This window comes from Botrytis porri (assembly GCF_014898465.1).
Source record: "Botrytis porri strain MUCL 3234 chromosome Unknown BPOR_010, whole genome shotgun sequence".
Taxonomy (NCBI): domain Eukaryota; kingdom Fungi; phylum Ascomycota; class Leotiomycetes; order Helotiales; family Sclerotiniaceae; genus Botrytis; species Botrytis porri.
In genome coordinates this window covers 1,239,131-1,250,495 of record NW_024066084.1, presented here as the reverse complement: position 1 = coordinate 1,250,495, position 11,365 = coordinate 1,239,131, and the positions used below count along the sequence as shown (strand labels likewise).

General features: G+C 42.5%; 5 protein-coding genes across 5 annotated transcripts; 2 read left to right on the top strand and 3 right to left on the bottom strand.

The window, feature by feature from the left end:
- The first annotated feature begins 308 nt into the window (after positions 1–308).
- On the top strand, positions 309–3,036 carry EAF01_007819 (uncharacterized protein). Its single transcript, XM_038916075.1, has 4 exons — positions 309–949; positions 1,007–1,437; positions 1,509–1,831; positions 1,885–3,036. Exons 1-4 carry the CDS (start codon positions 607–609, stop codon positions 2,771–2,773), a joined length of 1,986 nt encoding a protein of 661 aa, XP_038768546.1. The 5' UTR covers positions 309–606; the 3' UTR covers positions 2,774–3,036.
- A 1,229-nt stretch (positions 3,037–4,265) lies between these two features.
- EAF01_007818 (uncharacterized protein) lies at positions 4,266–5,258 on the bottom strand (the record flags this gene model as incomplete). The annotated part of the gene is made up of 1 exon (XM_038916074.1): positions 4,266–5,258. The coding sequence occupies one exon, from the start codon at positions 5,256–5,258 to the stop codon at positions 4,266–4,268; it is 993 nt and encodes a 330-aa protein (XP_038768545.1).
- Positions 5,259–5,821: 563 nt separating this feature from the next.
- EAF01_007817 (uncharacterized protein) lies at positions 5,822–8,463 on the bottom strand. Its single transcript, XM_038916073.1, has 3 exons — positions 7,923–8,463; positions 6,654–7,864; positions 5,822–6,587 (listed from the first exon to the last, which is right to left on the bottom strand). The coding sequence occupies exons 1-3, from the start codon at positions 8,349–8,351 to the stop codon at positions 6,167–6,169; spliced, it is 2,061 nt and encodes a 686-aa protein (XP_038768544.1). The 5' UTR covers positions 8,352–8,463; the 3' UTR covers positions 5,822–6,166.
- A 912-nt stretch (positions 8,464–9,375) lies between these two features.
- Positions 9,376–9,923, bottom strand: EAF01_007816 (uncharacterized protein; the record flags this gene model as incomplete). Its single annotated transcript, XM_038916072.1, has 2 exons — positions 9,376–9,446; positions 9,503–9,923. 2 exons carry the CDS (start codon positions 9,921–9,923, stop codon positions 9,376–9,378), a joined length of 492 nt encoding a protein of 163 aa, XP_038768543.1.
- Positions 9,924–10,476: 553 nt separating this feature from the next.
- On the top strand, positions 10,477–11,037 carry EAF01_007815 (uncharacterized protein). The gene is made up of 2 exons (XM_038916071.1): positions 10,477–10,662; positions 10,726–11,037. The coding sequence occupies exons 1-2, from the start codon at positions 10,606–10,608 to the stop codon at positions 10,879–10,881; spliced, it is 213 nt and encodes a 70-aa protein (XP_038768542.1). The 5' UTR covers positions 10,477–10,605; the 3' UTR covers positions 10,882–11,037.
- Positions 11,038–11,365: the final 328 nt, after the last annotated feature.

Here is an 11,365-nt window from a genome sequence, read left to right as displayed (position 1 = left end):
GTTCAAAGGGGATGAACTTTCAAACCACAATACAAAACAGTACATGTAAAGTATTCTAGATAGGAAGATTCCATTCACTCAATCATCTACTCTCGGAAGAACAACTATCCCAAGCCATATACCTAATACGATAATCCTCATTGGCCATTAACATCCGACTAAATAACACCCGGGAAGGTCCATACGGGAAAAGATATCCACCACCCGTTCCCCATTTAGCGGGTCGTATTGAATAAACATCAACACACTCGCTTGATTTCCAACCCAAATCCTCATCTTCATCTCAACCACTTACCAAGTGTGCCCCTGCGATCCCGTCCGATATTCTTCGGACGATCAATGAAACCCCAACGAAACTACCAGCATGCTGTTGCAAATTTTCTTCTTCTCACAGCTCACGCGATGGCCGTGACCATATCCCAGTTTATCATCATGGAATAACCTCCGTGTCTAAAGTCAAGGTACCCCACTTAAAAGTAATGCGAACGACCGTGTCGTCCCATCAAATATATCAATGATGAACCATCATCTCCCACGAGGTTTTTTTTCTTTTAAATTCGTCGCACTATCATAAAGTCAAAGAAATAAAACTTTCTATTCAAATAAATGGCTTCTTCTCATAATTACAGCACATCCAGTTCTGAAGTCGGAACTCCATATACTCCTAGATCTTCTTCTCCTACTTATTCCGTCGCAAGTCGTTCTTCTTCTACCACCATCAGTAAACGCATCTCTATTTCTACAAGTCGGAGAAATACAACTATGAATCCTATAGGTGGCGTTGATATTGCTGCCATTGAAGCGGCTATGAAGCAATCTTCTCTTGACCATTTGAAAGGTTATAGTCAGACGAATTATCCAACGGTTACTCAATCCAATGATACCGAATATATCTCTCAAGATGCCGCCAAAGGATATCAGGTTCTTCGTGAGCCTGCATGGAATAAAGGTATGTTTTCGTCCACTTCAACTAGTATGTCGAAAGCAACTTTCTGATTCTCCAAAGGTACCTCCTTTACTCCCGAAGAAAGAGTCAACAAAAACCTTACTGGTCTCATCCCTCACGTCCTAGAGAGTCTCGAAACACAATGTATCCGAGCCATGCGAATGATCAACAGTCGAGCAACTCCCATCGACAAATACCTTTATCTCTCCAATATCAAAGCTCAAAATACAGATCTTTTCTACCGTCTCTTAATCGATAATATCGCTACTCTCATGCCCCTCGTCTACACCCCCACAATCGGTGATGTCTGTCTCCAATACTCCACATTATATACTCGCCCAGAAGCATTATATATTTCCATCAAGCAACGTAACTCCATGACTACCATTTTGAGAAATTGGCCATATCCGGATCCTTCGATTTGTGTCGTGACAGATGGATCACGTATTCTCGGGCTTGGCGATCTCGGTGTTAACGGTGTTGGAATCTCGGTTCGTACCCCTTTTGAAGGATCCCCCCCACCTCCCTTTCCCTCTCAAACCCTAACCAACCCTCTTTCCAGATCGGTAAACTAGCCCTCTACACCGGAGCAGCCGGTATCCATCCCGAAAAAACCCTCCCCATCGTCCTCGACTGCGGCACCGCCAATGAAGAAAATCTCCGCGATCCCCTCTACCTCGGTCTCCGCATGAAGCGGCCCGGTCCCGAAATCGAACAGCAATTTATGGATGAATTCATGGCTGCCGTGAAAGAAGTCTACCCGCAGATGCTTGTCCAATTCGAAGATTTCGAATCCGAAAAAGCATTCAAGTATCTCGATCGATACAAGGGCGAAAAAACGTTCAACGACGATATTCAAGGTACAGGTGCGGTGGTATTAGCTGGGTATGTTTCCCCCCCTTTTGAAATTGTATTCCCCATGTGTTAATGCGATGTAGATATATCGGCGCAGTCAATCTCTCCGGAGTCCCCATCGAAGACCAGAGGTTAGTATTCATGGGCGCGGGATCCGCTGGCGTCGGAGTCGCAAAACAAGTCATGGAATATTATACCCGTCGTGGCCTCTCTGAAAAAGAAGCCCGTGATAAATTCTGGCTCGTCGACACCAAAGGCCTTGTTACCACTGACCGCGGTGACAAATTAGCCGCGCATAAGAAAATCTTCGCGAGAGATGATAATAATGGTCATCAATTCCAAACCTTGGAAGAAGTTATCGAGTATGTGAAACCGACCGCGTTGATTGGGTTAACGGCCACTTTTGGTGTTTTCACAGAATCGGTTGTGAGAGCTTTAAAGGTGAGTGTTGATGCGGGGGGATTGGGACGAAGACCTATTCTTTTCCCGCTCAGCAATCCTCTCACAAAAGCGGAATGTACCTTCGAACAAGCTATTACTTGGACCGAAGGAACCGTGATTTTCGCCTCCGGATCCCCTTTCTCGCCAGTAACGATCAAACATTCTGATTCCCCCTCGGAAAACTCAACCACATACTACCCCAACCAGGGTAACAATGTTTACGTCTTCCCGGGACTGGGACTCGGAGCAATACTAGCAAAAGCCTCGAGAGTCACCGATGCAATGGTGTATCAGAGTGCGGAAGCATTGTCGGGATGTTTGAATCGGGAGGAATTGATGATGGGACTTATTTATCCGAAGATTGAGAGAGTGCGCGATGCGAGTGTGGTGGTTGCGAGGGAAGTGATGAAGGCGGCGAGGAGAGAGGGAGTTAGTGGGTTGAGTGAGGAGTGTTGGGCTGTGTGGGAGGAGTGGGGAGATGTGGCGTTAGAAAATTGGATTAAGAAACAGGTTTATGATCCTAGGTGGTAGAGTGGGTGTGAGTGGAGGAGATGAGGATTTTTTCGTTGCTGTGTTGTTGTTTTTTTGCTTTCGAGGGCTGGCTAGCATGCGGGAGCAAGATACCATGACTTTTGAATGCGAGTTTGCTTCTTTGCTTCTTTGCGTAGCGAGATATATGGTTCATATGAGTAGTAATTACATATATACTACAACTTCAAAATTACATGTTGGTGGTCGGAATCAAAATAGACTAAATAAGAAATAAGCAATAATATCACAAGAACCGATTCTTATACCTTTTTGAATGTTTGAACTCATAACTAAATCCTCATCAATAAGTTAATACCACGATACAAACATCAAGGTTAGTATATTCCGCCCTGTCTCTCACTCTCACTCAGTTACTAATTAGGGAAGGAATTTCGTCTCTCTACAAATTTCACATCACAAAATCATAATAAAACCTAGGAAGATATTACAAATCAAGAGAAACACAAAACTAACTCTTCAAATCAACTTTCCATTCCGATTCTCCTCTATAATATCATAGTCATGTACGTTCCTCCGAAAATAGTATCTTTACCTAGTTTTGATATGTGCTTATAGTGATATATAGTAGGTAGAAGATTGTTCAAGAAAGTGATAAATACCTACTAAATGAAGAAAATGAGAATGGGAAATAAGAATACAATTTAAGCGGTAATGAATACTTAATATATTATCTCGAATCTTGTTTTTGATGTATAAGATATTTAAGGCTATGAACTACCTAGTAGATATAAGTTATCAGAAAACAAATTTAGAATATATATCTCTCTTTTCTAAGTCTGAGAGAAAGAATTTCCTTTTTTTTTTTTGGATATTGAAAGGGTAAATTATGAATTTTAATGCTATTTGTGAATTTACCCCGTCTACTCGAGTTCAAATTGCTAGAAGAGATTTTTGAATGTGAATCTTTGATGAGTGTAGAGTCTAGAGTGTAGTTTTATGGGTTTGGAATGTTGTGTGGATGGTTGAATATAGATGTAATAAGGATAATTTATTAGAAGATAGAATAAGAGAATAAGGAATGAATGCATGATACTATGGAAAGATTTCTTGTGGATTGTTAATTTAATTATAGTATCTATATAATTTTAGATATATAATGAGTGGTATATAGTCTTGGAAGATTGTTTCATTGGTGGAATATGGTATGGAGAAGAAGGATGAGGGAATTGCGGTATATTGGAGACTGAAGTAGAGATACTTGAATCCTTCTATTCTATGTTAGGATTTTGTGTTTGTATTGCCCATTTGTTGGTATCTTGAATCGAGTCTTCAGAATTTAGTCCAATCTCATCCTACCTATGGAAAACGACCTGGGGTAGAGTAGGGAAGGAAGGGGGGAGTTTCCTTGCTGTTGTGTTAGTAATTATTTAAGTGCAGACTGCCATAAATCAGAACTGATCTGATCTTTAGTATCTCCAAAAAGCCAATAATCGATACTCCTCTCCCTCTCTCCTCCCTCATCCCTGATTCATCACTCCTCCAACCCCTCCACATAATCCCTAACAGCCTGTTCAAACCCTCTATCCTCCCTAAACCCCAACGCAAACGCAAACGCATTATCATACCTCACCCCCCAACTCCTCAAAATCCTCACTGTGGCCTCCTCCTCCTCCTCCCTCACCAACCCCAACTTCTCCTTTCCCCCAACCATAACCAACGCATCCAACATTTCCTGCACACTCGCTCCCTTTCCCGGTAAATCCACCGCTCTCCGATGTCTATCCATCCCCCGCAAATCCATCTCCATCGCATGAGTCAAATTCTCCGTCAACGTCCTCGGACTACACATCCAGCTCACGAATCCACGATCCTTAATCGGCACCACGCATTCCTTGCCCGCCATCGGTTCTCTAATCATCCCGCTCAGAAACGAACTCGCCGCCTGCGTCGGTTTCCCCGGTCGAATACTAATCGTCGGAAAGCGCAATGCTAAACCGTCGATAAATCCCCGGCGGATATAATCCTGCAGGAGAGTCTCACATGCTAATTTTTGACATCCGTATGAGCCTTCGGGGGTGGGATGCGTATACTCTGTTATGATTTCCGGGAGCGGGCGTCCGTATACCGCGAGCGAAGACGCGTAGATGACACGGACTAATTTTCCCTTTGGTTTTAATGATGGAGTATTTCTTATTCCTTCAAGAAGAGAAAGTGTAGAGTGTAGATTTACTTTCATTCCGAGCTCGAAATTTTGCTCCGAGCCGGATGACATAATGCCGTGAAAGATGAATATGGTGTCGACTGTTCCGGCTGAGGAAAGGAGGGAAGCGAGGGAGTCGGCATTGCAGAGATCGGCTTGGATGCATTGTGTGTTTTGGGGATGGGGGGAGGGAGGAGCAGAGGGCGTGATGATATCGGTGAGGATGAGTTTGTTTTCTGGAGCGGTGGGATGGTTGGTGAGGAGGTGGGTGGCGAGGAGCTGTCCGATGAAGCCTGAGGCGCCGGTTATGAGGATTGTAGGCATGGTGATGATGATATTTACTCTGTTGATGCTAGAACCAGAAAACAAGAATTTTGATTCTTTCTGTACGAAGAAACACAGCTTTATAACTTATAAGTCAGAACCCCTTGTCAACAACAAGAATCAGACAAGTCGCCAATTGTAAACCGAGACTCTGATAGATGGAAGAATTGACCCCGAAGCCGAAGGAAAAATGGGGGTTAATAAATCGCTTTCTATATGATTGATGCTGTAAATATGCTCATACAAATCTGCGTAACTTGTACAACCTTGAAATTGACTTCTAGAAGTCAAGAAGTACGCCACGTATATGTAGTATATTTCAGATGGAAGGTGTTGCGATTGAAGTAGGACCATTTCGAATTGGAGATCTCAACCCCGCCTTTACCCCGCTCCGTGGGGGCCAGAATGGTGGGGGTAATGGTTTTCCTGAGAGTTCTAAGGGGCGTAGCCGACAATTGTATGTGTCTGTATATCCTTGGTCAAGTAGCGAGCAAATGGGAATACATTTCCATAGAGAAGAGAAGAGAAGAGAAGAGAGGTGAGGAAAATGATAGGCTAGGCTGCGCTTATTTGTTGTTCGAATTGTTGCGAATGTATATCAATTGTATTGTATTTCATGTTGGAAGAGACGATTTACAGCTGGACCTTTTGAATTTGCTTATACCATGATATTGATCTATCTACCTCTTCAGATGTCACTGCATTGAACAATGAAGAATTCCAGTTTTTGCTTCCTCAGATCTTTACCACGCAACATTCTGACTGGTTCAACCGAACTCGGTCTGCAGATCATCATTCATCTTTCTTGTCAAATCTTCAACCTTTCAATCTATGAAAAGCCTATCCAAGCTCGTGGCTCCTCAATTCTTCTCCTTTGTTGAAATTCCGTATACCTTATCCACTCACATTCACATTCTTTCCACAGGACTCAACCCCAGAATGCGCATACCATTCCAAAGCACCACTCTAGCCGCATCATAGAGAGCCATTCTAGCCTTCATAACTTCTCTCTCGCTACCCATAATTCTAAGATGATCATAACTACTACTAAGAACATGAGTCATCTTGAAGAGATATGTAAGAATAGTTGTTGGTTCTAGAGTCTTGACAGTATTCTGAACGACATCTGGGTATTGGGAGAGTGTTCTGATGAGGTTTTGAGCGTGAACTTCAGTAAGGAGTGAAAGGTCTGCGGAGGCAATTTCTTCGGGGGTAAGAGCTGCTTTACGGGTGATAGAACAGAGACGAGCATGGGCGTATTGAAGGTATGGACCTGTGTCTCCTTCAAAAGATGTCATAGTATCCATGTTGAAAGTGTATCCGTTGACACTAAGGAGAATTAGTTTGGAATTCCAGATTCTGTAAATAGAAGTAAGAAAGAATCGATTTACTTACCGTTTACCACTCATGTCCTGTACCATAACAGAACTGATACCAAGAATATCAGATGTAGCTACTGGGTCGGCAATCTGCTCATATTTGGCCTCGTTCTTCTGCATAACCTCATGCATCTTTTCGGCAACATCTCTCAAGATATCATCCAAGAATTTGACAGTACCACGACGAGTACTCATACCATGAACCAATCCAAAGTTGATGTGTTGACACTTACTTCGGAGTTCTTTGTAGCCCAAAAGTTCAATAATCTTGAACAGTTGTTGTAAATGCAACTCTTGATCAGCTGCGACAACGTAGATCATTTGATCAAACTCATACTTTTCTTTTCGTTGTAACAATTCACTTATATCTCTAGTAAGATAAAGTGCTGTGCCATCCCTTCTCTTAACAATTGCTTTTCCGAGACCTTTGCCAACCTTTCCGGCCACGTGCTTGGTGAAATCGACAATCATAGCACCTTGCGACTCTTCGGCAATTTTCATTTCCTCCATTTTCTTTCCAGTCTCCTCCATTACTTCTGCCTTGACTTGAGATTCTCCAGAATAATCATCAAAATGAATATTCAATCGTGCATAAGTCTCCCTGTATCTCTTGATACTGAGCTCACGGAATCTAGCCCATTGCGCGACTGCTTTTTCATCGTTCTCCGTCATTGCTTTAAAGTATCGGCGAGCTTGTTCATCCAAACCTTCATTCTTGATTTGCAATGCTTCATCTGTCTTTCCTTCTGCCTCTAATGCTGCCATCTTATCAACCTCAGCCTTCACATCTGTGTTGATTTTGACGTAAATTTGGAAGAGATGGTTAATAGGATCTGCCTTTAAAGCTTCTTCATCTCCATATTTGTCAAATCCTAAAGCCAATAACCCGTATTGTTTGCCCCAATCTCCAAGATAGTTGACACGAGTAACATCCCATCCAACCGCTGCATAAAGATTCGACAAGAAACCTCCAATAATTGTACTTCGAAGATGACCAGCATGGAAAGGTTTTGCGATATTTGGGGATGAGAATTCAATAACTATTTTCTTTTGTCCTTTTGATGGATCTTCAGGATCGACGAGACCGAGATATTTGTTGTGACCAAAGTTTGTCTTTTGTTGGATGATGGTAGGAATAAGAAGTTCATTAAGTCTGTCGGCTTTGAAGAAGAATTGGAGATAGACACCATTGGTGGTAGGCTTATGAACGAGAGGTGATTCAGGAAACTATCCAAATCAATCTGTTAGTCATTCTCATGATATGAATGGATTGCGACAAGTATACCTTTGCCGCCCATTCTTCTGCGAGCTCGTTGGGCTTTTTGCCCTTGACTCGCAAAGCTGGTACAGGCAATACCAAGTCACCTTTGTCCAGAGTATTTGTCCATGCTAACGCAGGGTAGATAATAGTAGAATCTACACCAGTAATCTCAGCCAGGTAGGAAGTAATATGAGCTCTGTAGATATCGGTAATATTGACATCAGGATGACAGTTAGGGAATTTTGGTAAATCTGAGACACTCAAAGACTGAAGTTTCTCCGAAATGAAGTCTGCGGACGAAGTTGTCGTCGCCATCTTGTAAATTGTGGTTGAAAATGTGCGAAAAGAATTGAAGTTGTGGGGTTTAAATCGAGGGGGATTTTGGACTGAAGTGGAGATCAATTTTAAATAATGGCATGAACTCTTACGAAGGATAGAAAAGGTGAAGCTCATATGGGTGAAGACAGTATCAAAAATACCTCCTCCTCTGTGAGATCGTGGTGAAGGGCGACGATGATATTTATGACTCTCGATACTTGTTGGTGACTCAAAAAGTTACTGGTTCACTGACCAACCTCCAACCCACCCCTCAAAGGATTTTTCTGCTGGTTTAGCAGGATTGCTTCCTGTTCTTTTCGGGGTTAGTTTGGGGTTTAGTTGATTGACCGCCTTTCTTGATGTCTTGAATCTAAGGCCAATATCTTAAATAATGTTCTAGATTTATTCGGGAAAATATTTCAAGCCATCAATCACCACCTGCTCAGCACTCTTGTCTCTCAAGCCACTTCGATGGTAATGGTAACGGTAACACCAGATTTTTCATGAGAATCCAGTTTGGAGAGGGAAAATGGTCAACGTCAAGATTTGATGAATATCCTTCCGGTCTCGTCTCAGCTCACTCTAGGAAGGCTTGGCTATCACTATCCTCACTCTTTGCTCCCCACGCACTTTTTCGAGCGTTGTGTACAAGTACTGAAGAGCTCTCTACAATTGCAATTTTTCCACTATTTCTACTTCTTCAGTGAAGAACATACCATTTCAAAAGATTACCTATAGTCATCAAATCATGGGGTTATTTCAAAAGGATGATAGTTCATTCCTATTATTTTCTAAGAACGAGCGATGAGGTCATGATGATAATAATGAACCGTTCCATTTTCAACGCCGTCCATATTCGAACACTTAGTCATATCTGATCCAAAAGGCAAATAATCTCCCCCTTCTCAATACACCATACAGAATCTCGTCCAATCCCAAACAAAAGACCAAGAGATAAGTATGGCATATACTCCTCTGAAAAGGATTGAAGATAACAACACCAACTAGGAAATCCAAGAATTATAACACTTAAAACCAGAACCCGAATTCCAAACCCCAAATCCCAATTATGAATATTAAAAATCCCGCCATTACCCCGCACTTCTATACCACCTCATGTTGTGAGAGTCTCCAGCATTTTCGTCTTTGCCGACCTCGTTCAATGAGCTGGAGTTGGAACATCTTGACCGTCATCTCGTAGCATTCGAATGAAAGCACGTTCTTGAGAATCTAAACACATCCATTAGCCAATTGTATCCTCTAAAAAGTGACAGAGGAAATTTTACTCGGTCGAGAATAGTTTGGACCAGACTCTTCCACGGTGATCGAGCGGGTATCGACTTGTTCATCGCAAACGACTGCACCATCTGGGCCTGACTCGGGAGAATAATCCATTCTCATTAAACTGATTCGAAGGCGGTAGCGACCAGGGGCGTGAATTGCCAAATCTGGGAAGAAGAAGTACGCTTGATCGCGCACACCTCTAGATCTGGTTTGAGCGATAGGATGCGCAGAATCTGCGGCTTTCCCATCCATTTGTTCATAGATGACTTGGCCAGTGGCGTAGTGGATGAGTGAAACACAAGTCCAGTAACCCGCAAGATGTTCGTAAAGATCGTGCTCACTACTGAGCTGAACAATGAGAGGAGGGTACAAGATTGATCCTGGACGAACTCTCGCGGGAGGTTGGACCGCAATAGACAACATGTTGAAGGTAAAGTGGATATTGGTAGTTGTTGGGTATGAGTGCTGATGAGAGAGGTTCTCAGATGCCAGGAACTGAAAACTAAAGAGACAAAGAGTTTTGGAGGATCAAATGCGACTTCTTCTTGTAGATGACTTATCGGAGTTGTGATGGCGAGGGAATATTTGACTGGATGATAATTGGAAGTTTGGTATGAATTTCGAAATGAAGACGATGTGAAGAGAAGACTGATTGAGAAGATGATGAGAAATACTTTGAAAACATGGACGAAAGGACTCCTTTTATCTTTCTCCATTGCTCACATTCGGAGAAGACAGAATATGAGGCTGAGATACTTCTTGAACATATCATGAATGGGAGAGAACCTTCAATCCCGATAGGCATCTCAAGAAGAGTTCATGCCGCCTCGATCGAATAGAGAACTATTCGCTTGTGCCCTTCGACCAGTCATAGCCAATCTATTTTTTCGATAATATCAGCTCTGACAGCATCGATGAGAGAAATATTACTTGATTTTCTGCGGGTAATTCCTCTGTGTGGCCTTTTTCACTTTACTTCTTTTCCCGTCAGACTATTGCTCGGGGAATTCCAAGCAAGGGAAGCCGGTTCCACTGATACACACATTATTGTGGGCGTCTTAGATCTACCCAAGATTTGAACGTTGTATAGATCTCATGCAACGGAATGCAAGATTTGGTTTTATGCGGTATTCCCAAGGGAATGGTCCCAGGACCCACGGTGGTAAGTCGCAAGCCATGCTTATCTCGGTAAGGTCCACTCGGCCACTCTAAGACAAAACTACAGGGCCATCGGGACCCGGCAAGTCGTCACCACTGTCACATTCGGCTCGTGTTAGTGACAATTGAGGATTTTATGGCAATGAAATACAAGATGCAAAATACCACGCAAGAAATTATGTACTTGGAGCCAATAAAGATGGGAGCAAACTTAGTAAGTTGATTTTTGGATTACTCGATCGAATCTTAGATTGAATGTTACATCAGAGGTAGCTTTCTTCTCTTTAGACATTTTTCCACCTAGGATCCCTGAACGTATCTATCTACCTTGTAAGTATCTCCTTTGAAGTCAACCGAGCATCTATATTACGTCCATTAGATTTACTTTATACCTGACTAGACTAATTAACTCTCTCAATCTGAGTTTATTATCAATCCAATACTCTATTATACACCTGACCAACTTACGCCAAATTTAGGTTCAATTGGGCTACGGTACACTTCATACAATGTGATTTTAGGATAATCAATTGAATGAAATGGAAACCCTCTTTTGGTGAAACCTTTATTGACACACGGGAAAAGTGTTATTTTCCCTCATCCTAACAATCTTCCTGTCAGGCAGTGTCAGCTCTATCAAATCCATTGCCATTTTCAGCATGGTGTGTCAGTGGCGCCCCTCCAAAGATTTTTTTCAAGGATATACG

What these genes read in the sequence shown, in the direction of transcription:
- EAF01_007815 (XM_038916071.1), top strand. Translation starts at nt 10,606, where the DNA reads ATGCAAGATTTGGTTTTATGCGGTATTCCCAAGGGAATGGTCCCAGGA. An exon ending in TGGTCCCAGGACCCACGGTG is followed by an intron (nt 10,663 to 10,725) that starts GTAAGTCGCAAG and finishes ACAAAACTACAG; the next exon opens with GGCCATCGGGACCCGGCAAG.
- EAF01_007819 (XM_038916075.1), top strand. Translation starts at nt 607, where the DNA reads ATGGCTTCTTCTCATAATTACAGCACATCCAGTTCTGAAGTCGGAACT. An exon ending in TGAGCCTGCATGGAATAAAG is followed by an intron (nt 950 to 1,006) that starts GTATGTTTTCGT and finishes GATTCTCCAAAG; the next exon opens with GTACCTCCTTTACTCCCGAA. An exon ending in TTAACGGTGTTGGAATCTCG is followed by an intron (nt 1,438 to 1,508) that starts GTTCGTACCCCT and finishes CCCTCTTTCCAG; the next exon opens with ATCGGTAAACTAGCCCTCTA.
- EAF01_007817 (XM_038916073.1), bottom strand. Translation starts at nt 8,351, where the DNA reads ATGAGCTTCACCTTTTCTATCCTTCGTAAGAGTTCATGCCATTATTTA. An exon ending in CAGAAGAATGGGCGGCAAAG is followed by an intron (nt 7,865 to 7,922) that starts GTATACTTGTCG and finishes TGATTTGGATAG; the next exon opens with TTTCCTGAATCACCTCTCGT. An exon ending in CAGGACATGAGTGGTAAACG is followed by an intron (nt 6,588 to 6,653) that starts GTAAGTAAATCG and finishes AATTCTCCTTAG; the next exon opens with TGTCAACGGATACACTTTCA.